The sequence below is a fragment of the Culex pipiens genome, chromosome 2, assembly GCF_016801865.2.
Source record: "Culex pipiens pallens isolate TS chromosome 2, TS_CPP_V2, whole genome shotgun sequence".
NCBI classification, from domain to species: Eukaryota; Metazoa; Arthropoda; class Insecta; order Diptera; family Culicidae; genus Culex; species Culex pipiens.
The window spans coordinates 215,324,712-215,349,063 of record NC_068938.1 but is presented as its reverse complement, the minus strand read 5'-3'; the positions used below and the strand labels follow the sequence as shown (position 1 = coordinate 215,349,063).

The following is a 24,352-nucleotide window of genomic DNA, read 5'->3' as shown; positions in this document are numbered from 1 at the left end:
GCGACGGATTGCACAGCTTTCTGAGGCTGCTCTCGCCCCCAACCCCTATGCCCCCTCTCCCCCTCCCCCCATTCGGCTCGCTAAAATTCCTTCGTCTCTTTCTTTCCTCTCTTTGCCGTTCGTTCGTCTTCTTCGACGGCCATGCCTCACGATCTTGAGCAGTTAAGTGAGGAACATGATCCAATTTTACTCGAGGCTGATTCGTTTGGGGATATTTGTGCCACAAAAGTTTCAGAGATGGGATTCAAACATTGTTTGTTGTTGTGTATATTTCGCCAAGTGCAACATATAAACAGAAAATTTCTTTCTTGATCCGGAATTTGTTCTGGTATGCAAAGCAGGACATCCGCATTGTTGTGTCTGGGGATTTTAACATTGATATCCTCAAACCGGAAAATTTGAAATTTGTTGATTTTATGAAAGAGTACCTCAAGCTTGATCTGCTTTCCAATCCTTTACAGACAACGACATTTGGGCGCACATGCCTTGACCTTGTTTTTGGCAGAAATGTTCTAACACAGTCACGAAGGTATGTTTCGTATTTTAGTTATCATCGACCGATTTTGACTTTGGTTGATACACCAGCCTAATCTAAATTTCGCACCACAATCATTTGCAAATACTACACGCTTTCCTAAACAACTTTGTCGGTTTCGCATCCATCAACAACGCCAGCACCTGCAGCATCCACCGCGGCCTATCACCCATCTGGACAGAACATCTCCCGGCTGCAGCCTGATGCCAAGATCGAGCCTGATGCCAAGACCGAGCCTTGCGACCAACGCCACCATCCAACTCTAATCGGTCCTTTTTAGGGCCACCAATTTTCTCACGAAAGAGTTCTTCTTGTTCATCATTCCCACCAAACACTACATACAATTTGAAAGAAAACCACCCCGAAATAACGCCCTTAGCTGAATTCCATCTCCCATTCATGATCATATTCCGTAAATCTATTTAAAGAATATAGCTAATTCTTCAAATTAATATATGGAAAACCCACATGTCCACATATCTAAATTTTACGTAAGTCTACGCCATTCCGGTTATGTCTGTGACATAACTACTTTGACTTTCTTTTCAGAATTCTGAGTACACCATCAAATCGGGCGTCTAATTTTACATAAAAGTCCTTTTGACACCAATTTTCTATCTCATCACCGTTTCAGGCTGCAAATTATTGAAAAACACCTCTTTTTTCGCATGTTCAAAAATGGAAGGGGTCGTACCGCCCCTCCGTCACGAGATATCAAAAAACGGACCTCGGATTCGTGATCAGGGACAAAAGTTACCCCTTAGGACAAAGTTTCCCGCAAATCGAAGAGGGGTCGGGGCAACATTTCCCAATTTCGTGTGAGTTGGTAGAGAATTACCCATTTTATAATTCTTTCTATTCTTTCTAATCTTAACTGTTTCAAACATTGTTTTTAATTGTATTTTTAATTCATGTTAAATATATTCTTTTCTAGTATTATTTGGCAAGAAAATTTCCAAAATTTTGTTGAAAAAACTTGATGAATAAAATGTAAACTATTCAGAATACATTGCATAATGCTTGTTTATGTGTTTTTTATCAAATCAAATTGTTTTAATCTTTTAACAAATTTTAACACCTGAAAAAGTTTCAGAAAAAAATGTCATAAATTCAATGATACTTTATAAATTTTTGATAGCACAACTTTAATGATATTTAAAGCATTTTAAGGTACTATCCGCCTAACATTTTTAACATTCAGGCTCGAAATTTAAATTTAAGTTTTTTTACCTCCCGCCTCTTGACCTCCAGAGCCGAGGAACAAAAAATAGGTACATGTATCAGAACTCACACAAATATTAAAGAAACAAAAGCATATTACTTTAAATTAAAATAATATTCTTTAAAACATGTTTTTCCTTAGACTCAGTTTTTTTTAAAGAAATGCTCATATTTTTTTAAAATAATGGACAAATTTGCAATAATGTTACAGAAACTTGAATAAATTATTTTGAAATGATTTAATAAAAACTATACAATATGTTTGAGTTCAGAATTTTTTTCATTTCAAAGTTCTGTTCATGTTTAAAATTGAAGAAAAACTTTAGAAAAGTTATACTGATTTTAATGTTAGAAAGCTTAAGAACTGCTCAATTAAGAAATCGTAAAAATGATAGAAAAAAACTTACAAATTAAATATTCCGTTTTGATTTTTAAATTTGTTCGAAAAAATAATTTATCCAATTTTCACACTTTTGGCTGTTTGTCCTTTCGATGTTTTTGTCCTTTCGAAGGAAGTCAGCTCTAATTACTTATAATTGATTTATTAAAAATACGTTTTCATGATTGAAGTACGGTGGTTGCAAATATTGTATAAACAATTAGGCAATTTTAATAAATTTCTTGTAATTCAGCAACTTTATATACATAATACTGGATAACAATCAGCACAACAACTAAAGTTCAGTATCATGAGTTTACTGAGAAAAAAATGTGTAAATATGGAAGGTTGTATAATACCTCGTTTATGGTGTAATTTTACCTCAATATAGACTGAAAAAGTGACTTTCCACCGAAAAAGTGGTAAAATTACACATTGTCAGAGGTGAAATTACACAAACATTTTTTCTAACATGAAAATGGTACAACCAAATGCAATATTACTACGATTTAAAAAAAAAACACTGTGTGTTTCATTTTGCAACGGAAGCATTTTTAGCGGGGTATCAGTTTACTGGAATAACAATTAATTTATTAATCTAAAAAAATCGATTTGTTTTATGTTTTAACAACAAACCCTATATATTTTTGGGATGTTTTATGCTTGAGAAAATATTTAAATAGATAAATAAACTTAATATAAAATATTTGGTAAAGCTTTACCAATTATGAAACATTTCAATATTTGTTAGTTTACTTACATAGAAAACAGAGGCGCCGACTAGTCCAAAATGTTGGGGGGGCACGGTTGTTTTCCGAAATCGTTAGGTGAGAGTGGCGATTTGATGTATAAGTTTATTGTATATCACGAATTTTACCAATTTGAATATTACGATGTGGTAAGAGTTTTTTTCATCCGGAATCCATTTTTTTTTTTTTGAAAAAGATAATTTATTAAAACGTGATTGAGAATGTTTATTGGGGGAATTTTTTATATGTTTGGAAGGCGAATTCCTTCTAATTGGCATGTTCTCACTTATTTTCCAGAAGTAACAGTCAATAATAAAAATTATCAGGTATTTAAAATTCAACAACACAAATATTCTAAAGATGAAAACATAAGTAAAAAGCAAAAATTTAGAACTTTAGAAATTGGAAAATACACATTTAAAAAAAACATTTTTTTCAAGTCTGCAATTTAGAAAAAAAATAACAGAAAAAAATAAATAATCTAAAATTTAAAAAAAAGTTTAAAAAACTCTCGGGTTAAAAAAAACTCATGGCTTAAAAATGTTAAAAAATCAAAAGTTGAAATTCAGAAAATTAAAAAATCAGAAATTTAGAAAATCAGGAAATTACAAAAAAAAAACAATGTTTAAAAATAATCGAAAATTAAACATCAATTTATTTGTTCAGAATTTAAGAATTTAAGAATTTAAGAATTTAAGAATTTAAGAATTTAAGAATTTAAGAATTTAAGAATTTAAGAATTTAAGAATTTAAGAATTTAAGAATTTAAGAATTTAAGAATTTAAGAATTTAAGAATTTAAGAATTTAAGAATTTAAGAATTTAAGAATTTAAGAATTTAAGAATTTAAGAATTTAAGAATTTAAGAATTTAAGAATTTAGGAATTTAAGAATTTAAGAATTTAAGAATTTAAGAATTTAAGAATTTAAGAATTTAAGAATTTAAGAATTTAAGAATTTAAGAATTTAAGAATTTAAGAATTTAAGAATTTAAGAATTTAAGAATTTAAGAATTTAAGAATTTAAGAATTTAAGAATTTAAGAATTTAAGAATTTAAGAATTTAAGAATTAAAGAATTTAAGAATTTAAGAATTTAAGAATTTAAGAATTTAAGAATTTAAGAATTTAAGAATTTAAGAATTTAAGAATTTAAGAATTTAAGGATTTAAGAATTTAAGAATTTAAGAATTTAAGAATTTAAGAATTTAAGAATTTAAGAATTTAAGAATTTAAGAATTTAAGAATTTAAGAATTTAAGAATTTAAGAATTTAAGAATTTAAGAATTTAAGAATTTAAGAATTTAAGAATTTAAGAATTTAAGAATTTAAGAATTTAAGAATTTAAGAATTTAAGAATTTAAGAATTTAAGAATTTAAGAATTTAAGAATTTAAGAATTTAAGAATTTAAGAATTTAAGAATTTAAGAATTTAAGAATTTAAGAATTTAAGAATTTAAGAATTTAAGAATTTAAGAATTTAAGAATTTAAGAATTTAAGAATTTAAGAATTTAAGAATTTAAGAATTTAAGAATTTAAGAATTTAAGAATTTAAGAATTTAAGAATTTAAGAATTTAAGAATTTAAGAATTTAAGAATTTAAGAATTTAAGAATTTAAGAATTTAAGAATTTAAGAATTTAAGAATTTAAGAATTTAAGAATTTAAGAATTTAAGAATTTAAGAATTTAAGAATTTAAGAATTTAAGAATTTAAGAATTTAAGAATTTAAGAATTTAAGAATTTAAGAATTTAAGAATTTAAGAATTTAAGAATTTAAGAATTTAAGAATTTAAGAATTTAAGAATTTAAGAATTTAAGAATTTAAGAATTTAAGAATTTAAGAATTTAAGAATTTAAGAATTTAAGAATTTAAGAATTTAAGAATTTAAGAATTTAAGAATTTAAGAATTTAAGAATTTAAGAATTTAAGAATTTAAGAATTTAAGAATTTAAGAATTTAAGAATTTAAGAATTTAAGAATTTAAGAATTTAAGAATTTAAGAATTTAAGAATTTAAGAATTTAAGAATTTAAGAATTTAAGAATTTAAGAATTTAAGAATTTAAGAATTTAAGAATTTAAGAATTTAAGAATTTAAGAATTTAAGAATTTAAGAATTTAAGAATTTAAGAATTTAAGAATTTAAGAATTTAAGAATTTAAGAATTTAAGAATTTAAGAATTTAAGAATTTAAGAATTTAAGAATTTAAGAATTTAAGAATTTAAGAATTTAAGAATTTAAGAATTTAAGAATTTAAGAATTTAAGAATTTAAGAATTTAAGAATTTAAGAATTTAAGAATTTAAGAATTTAAGAATTTAAGAATTTAAGAATTTAAGAATTTAAGAATTTAAGAATTTAAGAATTTAAGAATTTAAGAATTTAAGAATTTAAGAATTTAAGAATTTAAGAATTTAAGAATTTAAGAATTTAAGAATTTAAGAATTTAAGAATTTAAGAATTTAAGAATTTAAGAATTTAAGAATTTAAGAATTTAAGAATTTAAGAATTTAAGAATTTAAGAATTTAAGAATTTAAGAATTTATGAATTTAAGAATTTAAGAATTTAAGAATTTAAGAATTTAAGAATTTAAGAATTTAAGAATTTAAGAATTTAAGATTTAAGAATTTAAGAATTTAAGAATTTAAGAATTTAAGAATTTAAGAATTTAAGAATTTAAGAATTTAAGAATTTAAGAATTTAAGAATTTAAGAATTTAAGAATTTAAGAATTTAAGAATTTAAGAATTTAAGAATTTAAGAATTTAAGAATTTAAGAATTTAAGAATTTAAGAATTTAAGAATTTAAGAATTTAAGAATTTAAGAATTTAAGAATTTAAGAATTTAAGAATTTAAGAATTTAAGAATTTAAGAATTTAAGAATTTAAGAATTTAAGAATTTAAGAATTTAAGAATTTAAGAATTTAAGAATTTAAGAATTTAAGAATTTAAGAATTTAAGAATTTAAGAATTTAAGAATTTAAGAATTTAAGAATTTAAGAATTTAAGAATTTAAGAATTTAAGAATTTAAGAATTTAAGAATTTAAGAATTTAAGAATTTAAGAATTTAAGAATTTAAGAATTTAAGAATTTAAGAATTTAAGAATTTAAGAATTTAAGAATTTAAGAATTTAAGAATTTAAGAATTTAAGAATTTAAGAATTTAAGAATTTAAGAATTTAAGAATTTAAGAATTTAAGAATTTAAGAATTTAAGAATTTAAGAATTTAAGAATTTAAGAATTTAAGAATTTAAGAATTTAAGAATTTAAGAATTTAAGAATTTAAGAATTTAAGAATTTAAGAATTTAAGAATTTAAGAATTTAAGAATTTAAGAATTTAAGAATTTAAGAATTTAAGAATTTAAGAATTTAAGAATTTAAGAATTTAAGAATTTAAGAATTTAAGAATTTAAGAATTTAAGAATTTAAGAATTTAAGAATTTAAGAATTTAAGAATTTAAGAATTTAAGAATTTAAGAATTTAAGAATTTAAGAATTTAAGAATTTAAGAATTTAAGAATTTAAGAATTTAAGAATTTAAGAATTTAAGAATTTAAGAATTTAAGAATTTAAGAATTTAAGAATTTAAGAATTTAAGAATTTAAGAATTTAAGAATTTAAGAATTTAAGAATTTAAGAATTTAAGAATTTAAGAATTTAAGAATTTAAGAATTTAAGAATTTAAGAATTTAAGAATTTAAGAATTTAAGAATTTAAGAATTTAAGAATTTAAGAATTTAAGAATTTAAGAATTTAAGAATTTAAGAATTTAAGAATTTAAGAATTTAAGAATTTAAGAATTTAAGAATTTAAGAATTTAAGAATTTAAGAATTTAAGAATTTAAGAATTTAAGAATTTAAGAATTTAAGAATTTAAGAATTTAAGAATTTAAGAATTTAAGAATTTAAGAATTTAAGAATTTAAGAATTTAAGAATTTAAGAATTTAAGAATTTAAGAATTTAAGAATTTAAGAATTTAAGAATTTAAGAATTTAAGAATTTAAGAATTTAAGAATTTAAGAATTTAAGAATTTAAGAATTTAAGAATTTAAGAATTTAAGAATTTAAGAATTTAAGAATTTAAGAATTTAAGAATTTAAGAATTTAAGAATTTAAGAATTTAAGAATTTAAGAATTTAAGAATTTAAGAATTTAAGAATTTAAGAATTTAAGAATTTAAGAATTTAAGAATTTAAGAATTTAAGAATTTAAGAATTTAAGAATTTAAGAATTTAAGAATTTAAGAATTTAAGAATTTAAGAATTTAAGAATTTAAGAATTTAAGAATTTAAGAATTTAAGAATTTAAGAATTTAAGAATTTAAGAATTTAAGAATTTAAGAATTTAAGAATTTAAGAATTTAAGAATTTAAGAATTTAAGAATTTAAGAATTTAAGAATTTAAGAATTTAAGAATTTAAGAATTTAAGAATTTAAGAATTTAAGAATTTAAGAATTTAAGAATTTAAGAATTTAAGAATTTAAGAATTTAAGAATTTAAGAATTTAAGAATTTAAGAATTTAAGAATTTAAGAATTTAAGAATTTAAGAATTTAAGAATTTAAGAATTTAAGAATTTAAGAATTTAAGAATTTAAGAATTTAAGAATTTAAGAATTTAAGAATTTAAGAATTTAAGAATTTAAGAATTTAAGAATTTAAGAATTTAAGAATTTAAGAATTTAAGAATTTAAGAATTTAAGAATTTAAGAATTTAAGAATTTAAGAATTTAAGAATTTAAGAATTTAAGAATTTAAGAATTTAAGAATTTAAGAATTTAAGAATTTAAGAATTTAAGAATTTAAGAATTTAAGAATTTAAGAATTTAAGAATTTAAGAATTTAAGAATTTAAGAATTTAAGAATTTAAGAATTTAAGAATTTAAGAATTTAAGAATTTAAGAATTTAAGAATTTAAGAATTTAAGAATTTAAGAATTTAAGAATTTAAGAATTTAAGAATTTAAGAATTTAAGAATTTAAGAATTTAAGAATTTAAGAATTTAAGAATTTAAGAATTTAAGAATTTAAGAATTTAAGAATTTAAGAATTTAAGAATTTAAGAATTTAAGAATTTAAGAATTTAAGAATTTAAGAATTTAAGAATTTAAGAATTTAAGAATTTAAGAATTTAAGAATTTAAGAATTTAAGAATTTAAGAATTTAAGAATTTAAGAATTTAAGAATTTAAGAATTTAAGAATTTAAGAATTTAAGAATTTAAGAATTTAAGAATTTAAGAATTTAAGAATTTAAGAATTTAAGAATTTAAGAATTTAAGAATTTAAGAATTTAAGAATTTAAGAATTTAAGAATTTAAGAATTTAAGAATTTAAGAATTTAAGAATTTAAGAATTAAGAATTTAAGAATTTAAGAATTTAAGAATTTAAGAATTTAAGAATTTAAGAATTTAAGAATTTAAGAATTTAAGAATTTAAGAATTTAAGAATTTAAGAATTTAAGAATTTAAGAATTTAAGAATTTAAGAATTTAAGAATTTAAGAATTTAAGAATTTAAGAATTTAAGAATTTAAGAATTTAAGAATTTAAGAATTTAAGAATTTAAGAATTTAAGAATTTAAGAATTTAAGAATTTAAGAATTTAAGAATTTAAGAATTTAAGAATTTAAGAATTTAAGAATTTAAGAATTTAAGAATTTAAGAATTTAAGAATTTAAGAATTTAAGAATTTAAGAATTTAAGAATTTAAGAATTTAAGAATTTAAGAATTTAAGAATTTAAGAATTTAAGAATTTAAGAATTTAAGAATTTAAGAATTTAAGAATTTAAGAATTTAAGAATTTAAGAATTTAAGAATTTAAGAATTTAAGAATTTAAGAATTTAAGAATTTAAGAATTTAAGAATTTAAGAATTTAAGAATTTAAGAATTTAAGAATTTAAGAATTTAAGAATTTAAGAATTTAAGAATTTAAGAATTTAAGAATTTAAGAATTTAAGAATTTAAGAATTTAAGAATTTAAGAATTTAAGAATTTAAGAATTTAAGAATTTAAGAATTTAAGAATTTAAGAATTTAAGAATTTAAGAATTTAAGAATTTAAGAATTTAAGAATTTAAGAATTTAAGAATTTAAGAATTTAAGAATTTAAGAATTTAAGAATTTAAGAATTTAAGAATTTAAGAATTTAAGAATTTAAGAATTTAAGAATTTAAGAATTTAAGAATTTAAGAATTTAAGAATTTAAGAATTTAAGAATTTAAGAATTTAAGAATTTAAGAATTTAAGAATTTAAGAATTTAAGAATTTAAGAATTTAAGAATTTAAGAATTTAAGAATTTAAGAATTTAAGAATTTAAGAATTTAAGAATTTAAGAATTTAAGAATTTAAGAATTTAAGAATTTAAGAATTTAAGAATTTAAGAATTTAAGAATTTAAGAATTTAAGAATTTAAGAATTTAAGAATTTAAGAATTTAAGAATTTAAGAATTTAAGAATTTAAGAATTTAAGAATTTAAGAATTTAAGAATTTAAGAATTTAAGAATTTAAGAATTTAAGAATTTAAGAATTTAAGAATTTAAGAATTTAAGAATTTAAGAATTTAAGAATTTAAGAATTTAAGAATTTAAGAATTTAAGAATTTAAGAATTTAAGAATTTAAGAATTTAAGAATTTAAGAATTTAAGAATTTAAGAATTTAAGAATTTAAGAATTTAAGAATTTAAGAATTTAAGAATTTAAGAATTTAAGAATTTAAGAATTTAAGAATTTAAGAATTTAAGAATTTAAGAATTTAAGAATTTAAGAATTTAAGAATTTAAGAATTTAAGAATTTAAGAATTTAAGAATTTAAGAATTTAAGAATTTAAGAATTTAAGAATTTAAGAATTTAAGAATTTAAGAATTTAAGAATTTAAGAATTTAAGAATTTAAGAATTTAAGAATTTAAGAATTTAAGAATTTAAGAATTTAAGAATTTAAGAATTTAAGAATTTAAGAATTTAAGAATTTAAGAATTTAAGAATTTAAGAATTTAAGAATTTAAGAATTTAAGAATTTAAGAATTTAAGAATTTAAGAATTTAAGAATTTAAGAATTTAAGAATTTAAGAATTTAAGAATTTAAGAATTTAAGAATTTAAGAATTTAAGAATTTAAGAATTTAAGAATTTAAGAATTTAAGAATTTAAGAATTTAAGAATTTAAGAATTTAAGAATTTAAGAATTTAAGAATTTAAGAATTTAAGAATTTAAGAATTTAAGAATTTAAGAATTTAAGAATTTAAGAATTTAAGAATTTAAGAATTTAAGAATTTAAGAATTTAAGAATTTAAGAATTTAAGAATTTAAGAATTTAAGAATTTAAGAATTTAAGAATTTAAGAATTTAAGAATTTAAGAATTTAAGAATTTAAGAATTTAAGAATTTAAGAATTTAAGAATTTAAGAATTTAAGAATTTAAGAATTTAAGAATTTAAGAATTTAAGAATTTAAGAATTTAAGAATTTAAGAATTTAAGAATTTAAGAATTTAAGAATTTAAGAATTTAAGAATTTAAGAATTTAAGAATTTAAGAATTTAAGAATTTAAGAATTTAAGAATTTAAGAATTTAAGAATTTAAGAATTTAAGAATTTAAGAATTTAAGAATTTAAGAATTTAAGAATTTAAGAATTTAAGAATTTAAGAATTTAAGAATTTAAGAATTTAAGAATTTAAGAATTTAAGAATTTAAGAATTTAAGAATTTAAGAATTTAAGAATTTAAGAATTTAAGAATTTAAGAATTTAAGAATTTAAGAATTTAAGAATTTAAGAATTTAAGAATTTAAGAATTTAAGAATTTAAGAATTTAAGAATTTAAGAATTTAAGAATTTAAGAATTTAAGAATTTAAGAATTTAAGAATTTAAGAATTTAAGAATTTAAGAATTTAAGAATTTAAGAATTTAAGAATTTAAGAATTTAAGAATTTAAGAATTTAAGAATTTAAGAATTTAAGAATTTAAGAATTTAAGAATTTAAGAATTTAAGAATTTAAGAATTTAAGAATTTAAGAATTTAAGAATTTAAGAATTTAAGAATTTAAGAATTTAAGAATTTAAGAATTTAAGAATTTAAGAATTTAAGAATTTAAGAATTTAAGAATTTAAGAATTTAAGAATTTAAGAATTTAAGAATTTAAGAATTTAAGAATTTAAGAATTTAAGAATTTAAGAATTTAAGAATTTAAGAATTTAAGAATTTAAGAATTTAAGAATTTAAGAATTTAAGAATTTAAGAATTTAAGAATTTAAGAATTTAAGAATTTAAGAATTTAAGAATTTAAGAATTTAAGAATTTAAGAATTTAAGAATTTAAGAATTTAAGAATTTAAGAATTTAAGAATTTAAGAATTTAAGAATTTAAGAATTTAAGAATTTAAGAATTTAAGAATTTAAGAATTTAAGAATTTAAGAATTTAAGAATTTAAGAATTTAAGAATTTAAGAATTTCAGAATTTCAGAATTTCAGAATTTCAGAATTTCAGAATTTCAGAATTTCAGAATTTCAGAATTTCAGAATTTCAGAATTTCAGAATTTCAGAATTTCAGAATTTCAGAATTTCAGAATTTCAGAATTTCAGAATTTCAGAATTTCAGAATTTCAGAATTTCAGAATTTCAGAATTTCAGAATTTCAGAATTTCAGAATTTCAGAATTTCAGAATTTCAGAATTTCAGAATTTCAGAATTTAAGAATAACCAAAAAGATACACAAACGGTTTTTAATAAAATCAAAAAAGGCATTATAACAATTTGATACGACCAAAAATTTGCAATTTTTTAAAAAGAAATCAAGAAAAAAATTACCTAAAATTACTCAAAAAAAAATCGAATTTATCAGCATTTTTTTAAATGTAAAGCTGTCATCAAATGACCATTTTGAAAAGTGTTTCAGTTCATTTTCGCTAAATCCTGATCTACAATGGCAAATCGCAGAATGTTGCGTCTGAAAACTTGATGATTGTTTTGACAAGAGTTTGCGTAAGTTTGCTCTTGTATACTAAGCTTGCTGGTTTTCCTACCTAGTTAGCATAAGAGAGCGCAGTAGTATAGATGAAACGTTGTCGATTTAAAAAACAACAAATGTTTTTGAACTATTTTACAGATTCGCTTACAAGAATTCTATCGAATTCCAATTCAGTTTTAAATATTATTTTCAATTATGTCTGTGATTTTTTTTTGTAATATTTAAAATAAGAATATTTTTCTTCCAAAATTTCTGGGGGGCACAATGTATGGGCTGCCCCCCCTGCCCAATTTTAAGGGGGGCAAAAAGTACCGTGCCCCCCCAGAGTCGGCGCCCCTGATAGAAAATAACATAAAATATTGAAAGGATTCAAAATAGAAACATATTTAAGTTTAAGGAACTTGACGATCACACAAAAACATTGAATTACAAAATATAGTGAAATTTTCAGTTTCAAACGATATTCCAAACATAGAAATTTCCACAATTCTGCGTGTAGTTTTCATTTTAACATCGCTCCACCACCACAAACCAGGACTCTCCAGAACTCACCCGAGTGCGTGAAAATGATTCGAAAAGTTCGACCTGGAGGCCACCTAGAATCCCATCAAAATTGGCCATCAACGCCCGCGCATCATCACCATCATCGCCATGCGTGTGTGTGTGTGCCAACTTGCCGGCAAAACAGAACAAAACAGCGGAAAACAGCGAGTTTAGTATGTAGCACATCAAACTGTCTTTTCGGAAAACTGGTTTTGGAAACTAGGGTAAAAGGTTTTGTTGTTGAACGACAATATAAAATTATTAGTTTTTCTAAGATTGATTTTCATCAAAAGATTTGTTCGAAATATTTGAGAAAATTTCATAAATTTAAATTTAGGATCACCAACCCTAAAAAGTGCAGCGGATTTAGCCTTTCAATCAAACTCTAATCAAAACCTGGCCAGCAGCACGTGTAGCTTTCACCCCAACACCCACTGCCACCCCATGGCGAAGCCCACGCACGCTCTGAGGGATTTATTTGAGGCAAATTGAAAGTTGTATTCGCGTCCAAATTGGCGTGTAATGGTCGTCATCACCATCAGGTCATGAGGGTCTATTTTTTTCGGGAGGGATGGTGGGGGAATAGCAACCGGTTGCCAATTTGTCCAACACTGATAGTGAGCGCAAACGTGTGCGAGAATTTGGAGCCAGGTTTTTTCGGAGGGAGCTTTTCGAGGTGGAAAATTGAAAAAGAACGACCCGAAAATTTATGCTTCCTGAACCTAACCAAAAAGCGCCGAAAGCGGGGGAACCCTTTATCAAAACACTTAATATAAGGTTCGTTTTTTTTTGTCGTTGTTGTTCTGCGTATAGAGATTGTGGATGTCACCACCTGAGGCGTTCTGGCTATTTAAGCGACCAGGTGCCCAGCGGGAAGGCTTAGTTTGGGGTCGGTGCCAGAGTCAAGCCATGTGGTTTAGAAGTTTCGCCGGTTTAGTTCTAGTTTTAGTGGTGGTGGTCGAGGTGGTGCAGGGTCAGCAACAGTGCTATTACTCGCTGGATATGAAATTTGGGTCGGATTATTATCTACCTTCGCCACAGTTTCCGCTGTTTTACCCGCCAAACACGCAGTGTTCGTACAGGATTAATGCGCCGTTTGGGTACAGGATTAACTTTACCTGCGATGTGTTTCAGATTCCGAGCGTAAGTTGAATTTAGTTGTGAATACTTATTTAGATTTACGGAATGACTAACAGATAAAAAATAGTTGAAAAATAATTCAATATTGATAAGATAGATTTAGGGGCCAAAAAATTGATGGTGATGTGGTTGGTAGTGGATTATGGACTGGGTTGCTTAAATTCGAATCAAAATTTAGCTAAACTTCAACTGTGTTCTGACGTGATAGAAATTTCGGATTCCACCGCCGATGCCACACAAGCCTCACAAGCGGCCGGATAATGTGAGTACTTTGAATTAAGTTAAAATTGTTGGTTAAGGTTTGTTTCTTTAAAACATCAGCAATATCGTAGATCAATTAGAAATCGAACAAATTCTCAACAAAGTAAATAGTTACAAGTGGAGGTTATTTTTGATATTTTTAAACATTGCTTTACTATAAAATAAGTTGTCATCTAGGCAGTTTCTGAAAATCGTACCAAAACATGAAAGACATCGGAAATTTTGAAAAAAATATATCTTGGAAAAAAATTATGAGCTTCACAAGATTTCACGGAAAACCTAAATCGTGAAAATTTTCTGTTCGTCCACTGATTTTATCCAATTATTATGAGTTATATGATTCAGATAATCTTATAATCACATCTTTGGCAGTATTGTTTTTAATTTTGATGTGAATCAAACTTTTTTTTAAACTCTACCCAACTATTAGAAGGCTTTCGTCCTAAAAATTTCTCAAAAATCATTTTTTAAACAATTGTTGATGCTCAAAAAGTAATGAAACAAATGAAAGTGATCTCTGATTATTGCCAACAAATATTATATTATATAGCTAACAATTAAAAAAAAACTTTCGAAAAAGCAGAATAAAATTATTTGACTGCACAATCTGTTATCGGAGGCAATGCTTGAAAAGGGATCTATCGATATTCGATAGAACTTTCTGTCAGCGATCATTTCCCAAAACGATATTTCTAGATTAAATTTTCAAAACAACCTATCCCTCATGGGTTTCCTATGCAGATAGGGCCTTTTGAAAATTTAATCGAGATTTGATCGCTGACACACAACGCCTATCATGACCGTCATTGCTTGGCGACGGTCAGTGAACGTAAACACGAAGACGAAACGAACGAAAAATGAGCACCACTCAAGCAGCCGCCCGAACGAGACAACGTGCTCTTTCTCTTTCTCTTGTTTTTGTCTCTCTCTTCCTAGTGTATGCTGCGTGGTGAGATGATCGGAATCTCGGTAGAATGTCAAACGACCGCTCTCTAAGCGATTTTTCTCCTGGAAGGAAGTCAATGATTGTGTGAGTGACTTTGCGTAGCACTCATTCCTTTGTGTGTGAAACGAACGAAAGTAGAATGTAAAAATCAGGTTGTCGTGGTGAAGATGATTGGAGTGTTCTGTCAGCTATCACAAACAATTGATTTTCGGAAAAAATATCTATATTACTGTCAAACAATTTTTCAAACATCATTTCAAAATGCAAGATCAAATTTGCAATAGAAACCTTACGCAAAAAAAAACTTATGAAGGAAAATCATCCCTGCAAAAAAAATCTATCCGAAAGGCTGAGATATTTCCTACACTTTTTTTACTTTGCCTCTTTAATTTTAAATTTGGTGAAAATTTAGTATATCTCATTTTCATCATTGGTCCGATTTTGTATCTAAAAATAAATCTTCTGTAAATTTTTTTGCTCTTTTCTATCAAAATTATTCCGGAAATCTTCTGCTATTTTGTGAAATTTTCTGCTTTTTTGTATATAAATATTTTTGAAATTTTAGAATTTTTATTAACCTTTTGAAAGAGACAGAATCACTTATTTTTCCACATTTTCAAATTATGGGCTGGATTTTGAAATTTATGCTAAAATTTCAGATTTCAGAAACTTTGAGATTATTTTTTTCCAAATGTAAATTTTAGGAAGCTGAACTTCAGCAACCAGCATCCCAATCAACAAAATCAGAGAGAGAAAATTTCTGGATTGTTTGGATTGTCGGCTTTTTGGAAATAATTTTTGCTGGGATGCTCTTCCTTTATAAAATATTTTTTACTTGAAAAAAAATCTAATAACTTGAAAACGGTGAACTTTAACAAAATAATGTAAAGTAATTTTTGATTGCAAATTCTACTTAGCATTTAAAAATTATTTTTTTTAAAGATTTTTCACAAAAACTATTTTTTTTCAAAAATTCAATTTTTGGTACTATATTTTTTACCATCCCTAACTCTAGCGTGAATGATGTCTTTTAACATACAAAAACAATCGCTGGTGATAAAAATACTTATTTTGGAAATGAAATTTTCAACGAAAAAAAATATCGTTTGTTTTTGTTTCGTACATTAATATTTTTTATGTCCCAATCATAACCTACAACTTTGCTGAAGACACCAATTCGATCCGAAAATTCTTTCCTACATAATATATATGGATATTATCCATTTCGTGTAACTAGTCCGCAAAATTGTATGGGACTTTGTATGGAAAAAATAATGATGAAAAATTGCTTCTTTTGCTGTAGAGAATGCATGGAAAAAAAATAATCTAAATAAAAAAAACATATTCAAAAATCTCGAAAAATTGCGATATTTTTGAGGAAATTAATTTTTTACTATATTGAGCTCTTTACTGATTTCATGAATTGAGTAAGGCAAATTTAACAAACAATGAAAAGGAAATCAGAATACTTTTAAAAATTTTGGTATTTTTTTCCATCTTTAAATCCAATACAAATTTCATTTCAAGTTTTAAAGTCTTCCTCTTTCTGATAAAAAATAGGACTCAAGAAATATTTTTTCTTTGTAATAAACAGATTTAAATATTTACACAGAAAAAAAAGTTGAATTTTGGAATGTTGAAAATTTGGTAGGTTGAATATTAACTCTATTTTTGAGTAATATTACATAAAAAATGTGTAAAAATGTGAACCTGATGAATATTCATCAAAAACTGATGAAAATTCATCATTTTCTGGGGTAAAATTAATCATTTTTTTTGCCACAAAATCTGTCACCATTTCCTGATGAATATTACCATCATTTTTTTTTTCTGTGTATCATACAATTAATTGCTTAATAATTCAATAATAAGTCGAAATAAATGCCAGAATATGTTTGTAGTATTTTCTTAAATACAATATTTGTAGTAATTATTGAATGAAAAACTAATATTCATCTTTTACAGTATATTAACTATTAAATATCCTAAGACCTTGGAAAATATTTACTTTGAATAATCGAATCACAATTTTATGTTTGTTTTCATATTTTGACTGTTGAGGTTAAGCATGACTTAAACTACTCTAAAGTTATTTAGAATTTTAAATCCAAGATGGCGATCGAAATGACCGTGATGAAATATTGGAAAAATGCATTTCGTAATTTAATAAACTATTCAAATTTGACTGGACTGGTGTCGCAGAAGAAGAATTTTATTTTTAAATAAAAATAAAAATTAAAAAAAGTTTTTTTTTGTTTATGACTTGATTATTTGAAGTCTCATACAATCCTTCGGATAATCGAATTTTCGGATTATCGAGTCTGGAATATTTTGAAAATTATTAATAAATTTTAAACAAAGATTTCAACGCGACAATTATTTTGTTTTTCGTGCCTTCATCTCCTATTCAAATAAATAGACCTACTATGATAAAAATCAATTGAAATTTGGAATTCGTGAAAATTTCCTTGTTGCCTTTTTCTACTTACATTTAAAAACTAAACAAAAATCAATATAAGCTCGAACAAATCATGGGAAGGAGAGAAAATAATCGAAACGTCGTAAATTTGTATCTCAAAGGGTTTTAATGCAAATTTCATTAGGACAAAAAAAAAGCCAATTTTTTTTATGAGATTCATTATTGTGTAAATTTAAGAAACTCTTTTTGTTCGTGATGTCCAATCTATTCCCCAGAGCACCGGTTGCAAGATCGACGCAGTCTACATTTCACCATCCGGCCGTGAGGACCTGGCCGACGCTTACACGTACTGTGGCGCGGGTACAGTTCAAGAGAAATCTTTCGCCAACAGTTTGTTCCTGCGGCTACGGTCTTCCCCCACCAGCCGCGGTGGAAAGTTCCTGTGCCGAATGTCGCTGATTCAACCGAGTTGCAGCTGCGGACGGAAGAAGCAGGTGATTTTGGGTTTTTTTTTGTTTATTTCGAGGACATGTTAGTAAAATTTGATTTTTAGACGAGGATTGTCAACGGAGTTCAAACCGCTGTAAATGAATTCCCTATGATGGCAGCTATGATCGATGTGAAGACCAAGAGTGTTGTATGTGGTGCTACGATAAGTATTGTTTGGTCAAATGTACGTACAAAAACTTCAATTAAATTTGCTGTTCAGTTTCAGAGAGATTCGCACTGACGGCAGCTCACTGCTTGCTCAATCGTAACGTTGACGACACCGTATTGCTTGTCGGCGACCACAACCTGACAACCGGAGCGGATACCTCGTACGCCCAAGCCTACGTCCTAGCGCAGTTCATAGGTCATCCCGGCTTCACGATGAACCCAGTAGCGAACGACATTGCGCTGCTGCGAACCCTCCAACCAATCCAGTTCAACGCCGGAGTCGGTCCGGTTTGCCTTCCGTGGAAGTTCCGGGGAGCTTCGTTCAGTGGCGATTCCGTCGAGGCTTGCGGCTGGGGCAATCTGGACTTTGGAGGACCCTCCTCGAACGTGCTCATGAAGGTCGATCTGAACGTTATCGATAACCAGGACTGTTCGAGCAGGTTGAACTCCGTGATGAGTCCGCAGAAGATGTGCACTTACACGCCGACGAAGGACACGTGTCAGGCGGATTCCGGAGGGCCGCTGTATTTTACGGAGGCGGGAAGTGGTCGGTTGTACGAGGTTGGGATTGTGAGTTATGGGTACGCGTGTGCCACGACGAAGCCGAGCGTTAATACGAGGGTCACAGAGTATTTGGACTGGATTATGGCCAGCAGTCCCGACTCGTTTTACTGTTTTATGTAAAGCTACTAATTGGTTTGATTATTTTGAAGTAATAAAAGAGGGTTTTATTGAGGTTTTCACCATGATTGAAGTGTTTTAATTTATGGGATAGTCTCAAGAAAACTTGTTCTTGAGAACTTAACTTTAACTTAAAATTAAATTTCAACTCTTTCCAAAATGAGTTATGAATATCCTTGGCATTCGTTACTACTTTTCATTGAGCAACGTGTGTGTGCCACTGTTATGATGAGTTTTGGTTTAGTTGAAAAGGGTCCCTCGTTGCTCCAACAACCTAGAAACCTCCTCGCTGCTGATTCGGTGGGTACGACTGGGGGCGTAAAATTTGTGTATGTGGAAAATTTATGGCCTCCTAACGCCCACTTTCATAAACTGTGCGGCAATGGCACTGGAAAGGTTATCTCCCATTTTGCACCCACCGCGTTCGGCTGGGGATGCGTTCTTTATTGGATTCGGGGTAGGGGTGATCGAAAATAATTTCTTGTTTTCGAAAATTGCTTCAACTTTTTTTTTTCGAACTCTGCAGTATTAATTTTCAAAAAGCTTTTCCAAACTTTGACACCCCTACCTAACCAAAGGCAATGAATCTCCCCATTGACTCGACCAGACTTAGCCTTTCACGCTGAGCTTTTCCCATCGCGGAGCTTTAAGAAACCCCCGGTTAGGCGTTATTGCTCCCAAAAAAGAGGCCTCTTTCTTTTTAATAGTATGTAAAATAAATTCACAATAGAATCTTCAGCTTTCTATGCGCTTCACGTACAGAATTGTTGTCGACGTCGTCAACCATTCGGGTGGTGGCGCTGGTGGTGGTGGTCGCGAATAAATATTAAGCTCAGCTGCCACTGACAGGGAAAGCTTGGCTGAAGAAGCAGCGCGCTTGGAAATTTTCCCTTTGGTCGTGGGAAAACAAGACAATTTATGATGCCTCGTGCTGCAGCACAATGTTCTACAGAACAGGCTTGTTTGTGGTGGGTGGAAATTCAAGGGTGGGGGAACCCCTCCCCCCTCGCAATAAAATGATAAAAGCATTATTGTGACAATTTCAGCGATGAAAGTTCGAAAGTTAAATTGGCATTTCAAATGTGCGGCTTAATTGGTGCGCGAAGCATTTGAATTAGAAGGTGTTTAACCGTTTAATGAGCTGTCATAATCTGCTATTTGGAATTTGCTGGCGCGAGACAGTGGGAAAATTGAATGGGAGAAAATCTTAGTAGTACTGCTGTTATTTATTTAAAGATATTGGATTCAACCCAACATTCCACAAATACATACAAGATGTTTAAACAAATGAATTCGAGTTATTTCAATATTCGTTCATTGAATAACCGTAAACGGGTGTGATATTGATAGGATTTCAATTTATTTTTCAAATATAATTTAACCAGCAAGACTTGTTTTGAATAATAATTTATATTTTTAAAACATGAACTGGGGTAAAAAGGAGTTTCATTGAAAACTTTGCTTACAAATTTCTGCCTAAAAATGTGCCAATTGAATTGGTTACATCAAATTGACCATTAGTAAAGTTACCATCAATGTTTCTTTCGATAAATTATAATAACAATTTATAATAAAAAGTTTATGAATTTGGGGTAGAGCAAATTAAAAGATCATAGTTTGCTCTAAATTGAATACAAATTGATTTTTTCGTGAAAATATAAATTTTGGTTGTCATTAAAGGGTAATTTTCTACCAACTCACACGAAATCAGGAAAAGTTGCCCCGACCCCTTTTCGATTTGCGTGAAACTTTTGTCCTTGATCACGAATCCGAGGTCCATTTTTTGATATCTCGTGACGGAGGGGCGGTACGACCCCTTCAATTTTTGAACATGCGAAAAAAGAGGTGTTTTTCAATAATTTGCAGCCTGAAACGGTGTTGAAATAGAGATTTGGTGTACTTTTATATAAAATTAGGCGCCCGATTCGATGGCGTACTCAGAATCCCGAAAAAACGTATTTTTCATTAAAAAAAACACTAAAAAAGTTTTAAAAACTCTTCCATTTTCCGTTACTCGACTGTAAAATTTTTTGGAACATGTCATTTGCAGGGTTATTTTTTAGAGTATAACAATGTTCTACAAATTTGTAGAGCAGACAATTCCAAAAATTGTGATATATAAACATAAGGAGTTTGCTTATAAACATCACGAGTTGTCGAGATTTTACGTAAAAAAGTTTTGAAAAAGTTGATCGTCGTCGATCATGGTTGTTCATTTTACTAAAAAAAATTACAAAAAAAAACATTTTAAAGCCAAAATAATGACCTTGGAAAATTTGGTCAAAATTATTCCTTTAAAAACACGACGAATTAAAAAAAAGTGAACATTTAACAAACTGTCATGAAGCTTACAAAAAAAATTGTACTTATTACAGTACCAAGCATAATATTGTATAATCTTTTCGAAAAAAATATTTTGAAAATTTTGAAATCAAGACTAACATTTCAAGTGACCCTAATATTTAATGTTTGGCCCTATTGAAATGTTAGTCTTGATCCCAAAAATTTCAAAATATTTTTATCGAAAAGATCATAAAATTTCACAAATGTTTCATTTTTCATCATTGAATATTGGACCATTACACTCAAACCCCGATGGTTTGACACCAACTGTTGTCAAACGAACGGGGTCACTTTTTAGTTTGACACCCCTTTTACACGGAGTTCACATATACTTCCAAACGTTTGTTTTGATAGTGTGCGTGAGCGCCGTGTAAAAAGTGACAGTTCGTCACTTTTTAGTTTGACTTTGACCAACCAACGGGGTACAAACTAAAAAAGTGTCAAACGAACAAGTGACCAACCACCGGGGGTTGAGTGTAGTAGTTGAGATGCTGGCATTAGAAAATGTGTGAATGTTTGCATGAGACTTAAAAAAAGTTCAATTTTCTTTGTTCTTTTTCTTTTATTCGCTGTATTTCAGCAAGCTGAGGTTCAATCTTCAATGCCTCTTAGGAAATTTTATTGGAAATTTTCCGAACTTTTCGAAAACCATATTACAGGAATAGACAATCTTGAACATTGTTTTCAAAAATCGAAAAATGGAAATTTTTCAGTTAAAATTAAATTTGAAGTACCGTCATCAGGGGTGAGATTGGGTTTTTTATAAGTTTTTTTTAATTTTTTCTTACTCTTGTTAGTGCCCTAGTTAAAAAAAAGTTCCAAAATGGACTAAGATGCAACACACAGCTGAAAGGAACTCCAAAACTCTGTTATGATCTTAAAAAGAACTATGCACCAATAAAACCGATTTGAGTTTGAATTTGGGTGAGATTGGGTCATACAAAAATGCTGAAATTTGTATGACTCAATCTCACCCCCTAGACCAGGCCTGCCCAACCTTTTTGGCTCAATTTTCACATTTTTGATCGTCAAAATTACAATTGTTCATTTTTTCATGGTTTATTTGATGGAATCGGTTCTCAGATGACCAGTGAACATAACTTTGACAAAAGTTTGAAAAAATATTTTTGCAAGTCGTTTTTATGTAAGTTTTAAGTGAAAAATTGGTCCGGCCCGCGGGCTTTTGTCAAAGTTATGTTCACTGGTCATCTGAGAACCGATTTCATCAAATAAACCATGAAAAAATGAACAATTGTAATTTTGACGATCAAAAATAAGAAAATTAAGCCAAAAAGGTTGGGCAGGCCTGCCCTAGACCCAATGTCACCCCTGATGACGTTGGCTATATCTTGAAAAAGATGCACTTATTCAAAAATGGCCCCACAAAATTTGATCCTTATAAAAAAATACAAAAAATAAAATTGGTCGTTTTCGTAGAGATTTGCTCATACCATTAATATTTTTTTAAATGAATAAAATTACTTTACATCCATTACTTTAAATTATTGCATGGAACAAAAGTGCAATCAAAAGGAAATTTGTGAGAAAAATAATTAAATTTTTATCTAATCTTTTTAATACAAAAACTTTTACAATATTAAGAACAAAACTTGTAATCAGAATGCTCTCTGATTTATAAAAATAAAATTTCATATTGTAAATTCAACTCATGAAAACAGAAACGCTATTTCATGTAACAGATTGATAAGGCAATAAAAAGGCATGCAATAAAACCAAAACCCTTTCGTTACTAGCTCTTGCTTCGGGGAACAGCCCAACAAAACTGAACCAGGCAACAAACCATTCTTACCACGGGTCATGTTCCACCATTCCTTATCGCACCACAATTGTACTGTTGTTCCCAGTTGCTAGTTCAAAGTGTGCGCCCGGAATCCCAAATGAAAGGCCACAATTAATTATTTTCTCAAACATTTTGCACCACACCAACTGCGTTTTATTTCTCGCAGTAAGTGAACCCGACCGTGTTGGCCTCGATCCAGCCCAAGTAGGACGTCACGCGGGCACTCACGCTGGGGTAGTTGAGGCCACACGCGATTCCGTAGTCGATGACTCCGACGGCGTAGACCGTGTTGCCGGTGGGGTTGGTGTAGAGCAGGGGACCTCCGGAGTCGTACTGGCAGCTGTCCTTGCCGGCGGTGAACGTACACAGTTGGTTGTCCTGAACGGCTCCGTAGCTGGCGAGTTTGGCACGGCAGGTCCCGAGGGGCATCACCTGCAGGGTGACCTTCTGCAGATCTTGCGCCATGGGGCCTCCAAAGTCGAGCGTTCCCCAGCCGAGGGCTTCCAGGTTGACGTTGTCGAAGCTCGCGCTGGAGTACAGGAAGGGAAGACAGGCCCGGTTCACTCCGGCGTTGAACACGATCTGGTCCACGGTTCGGACGAGTGCGATGTCATCGGTCTTGGCGGCCTCGTTGTAACTTGGGTGCATGGTGAAGGTGGAGATCAGCATCGCCTTGGCGTAGGTGGTGTCCGTGCCGGAGGTCATGTTGTGGTCTCCGACAAGCAACGCGGTTTTGGAGATTTGACGGCCTTTTAGACAGTGGGAGGCTGTGAGGGCGTGACGGTCGGTAACTGCGGGGAGATGGCGTTAGTATCGTTATGGGACTATTTTTTTATCCTTTACTTATAGTGGCACCGCAAACCAGACCCTTGGACGTGACATCGATGAGGGCAGCAGCCATTGGAAATTCATTCGCTTGGGTTGATACGCCACCAAAGATTAAAGGCTAAAACAAACAAAGACAAGTTAACTTGCATTCAATAAGCGTTCAACTAGATCCCGCCATCTAGTGGCCACTAGCGAAAACCAACCGTCTTCCTCGTTCCACAGTTACACTTGGGCGGCATCGCCGTGATCTGACACCGGAACCGTCCACCGTAGATGCTAGAGGTTTGCAGCGCGATAACCATCTTGTTCCCGGACGAGGCCACGTCGAACGTTGTCGAACCACAACGCGCCTGCCCATTGCGGAGCGTCGAATCTCCCGTCGGGGAGACCACCAGCTTGTCGTAGTAGCAGCCATAGCTGGACGGTAGGTACATGTCGTAGCACTGCGCGTACAGATAGTTGTTGGCCGGAGCTTGGATCGTGAAGCGGCAGTTGGTCCGAGGAGCGTAGTAATTGGGGTAGTTGGGCGATTGGATGTTACCGGTCGCCCGAGATTCAAAGTTGTACACGTAGTCACATCCGGCGTACGATATTTGGCCGGAACTTAATTTTAACAGTGAAGTAATAACCAACAAAGCTAACGCTAACGACTTCATCTTGAAGTCCTGGATCAGCGTCCGGCGCACACGATAGTCGAATTTGAATTGTCATATTTTTGAGACGTTAATTCAACGAATAGTCCTTTCGTGAAGTCTAAGCTGAACAACTGTTCAAACAACTCGTTCGTCACGCTGGATGCTGCAAAACTACAAAGCTCGCCTTTGATCTGATAAAACGACTGTGTTGATAAACTGTACTCGGAACTCTGGACATCTGATAA

The 24,352-nt window shown here is 28.5% G+C and overlaps 2 protein-coding genes across 3 annotated transcripts; one reads left to right on the top strand and one right to left on the bottom strand.

The window, feature by feature from the left end:
* Positions 1–13,299: 13,299 nt before the first annotated feature.
* LOC120418572 (venom serine protease-like) lies at positions 13,300–18,568 on the top strand. Of its 2 annotated transcripts, XM_052708199.1 has the most exons (5): positions 13,300–13,539; positions 13,745–13,798; positions 17,438–17,656; positions 17,716–17,818; positions 17,872–18,568. In XM_052708199.1, exons 1-5 carry the CDS (start codon positions 13,306–13,308, stop codon positions 18,501–18,503), a joined length of 1,242 nt encoding a protein of 413 aa, XP_052564159.1. In that variant the 5' UTR covers positions 13,300–13,305; the 3' UTR covers positions 18,504–18,568. The 2 variants fall into 2 exon arrangements, with proteins under 2 accessions (XP_052564159.1, XP_052564160.1); XM_052708200.1 differs by lacking the exon at positions 13,745–13,798.
* Positions 18,569–22,755: 4,187 nt separating this feature from the next.
* On the bottom strand, positions 22,756–24,194 carry LOC120418588 (venom serine protease-like). The gene is made up of 3 exons (XM_039581034.2): positions 23,676–24,194; positions 23,488–23,590; positions 22,756–23,435 (listed from the first exon to the last, which is right to left on the bottom strand). Exons 1-3 carry the CDS (start codon positions 24,126–24,128, stop codon positions 22,798–22,800), a joined length of 1,194 nt encoding a protein of 397 aa, XP_039436968.1. The 5' UTR covers positions 24,129–24,194; the 3' UTR covers positions 22,756–22,797.
* Positions 24,195–24,352: the final 158 nt, after the last annotated feature.

Bases quoted from the DNA above. Each gene is read 5' to 3' on its own strand.
- LOC120418588 (XM_039581034.2), bottom strand. From the start codon at position 24,128: ATGAAGTCGTTAGCGTTAGCTTTGTTGGTTATTACTTCACTGTTAAAA. The intron at 23,591-23,675 runs GTTGGTTTTCGC...TGTTTGTTTTAG, and splicing joins ACTGTGGAACGAGGAAGACG to CCTTTAATCTTTGGTGGCGT. The intron at 23,436-23,487 runs GTAAAGGATAAA...ATCTCCCCGCAG, and splicing joins GGTTTGCGGTGCCACTATAA to TTACCGACCGTCACGCCCTC.
- LOC120418572 (XM_052708199.1), top strand. From the start codon at position 13,306: ATGTGGTTTAGAAGTTTCGCCGGTTTAGTTCTAGTTTTAGTGGTGGTG. The intron at 13,540-13,744 runs GTAAGTTGAATT...CTGACGTGATAG, and splicing joins ATGTGTTTCAGATTCCGAGC to AAATTTCGGATTCCACCGCC. The intron at 13,799-17,437 runs GTGAGTACTTTG...TCTATTCCCCAG, and splicing joins CTCACAAGCGGCCGGATAAT to AGCACCGGTTGCAAGATCGA.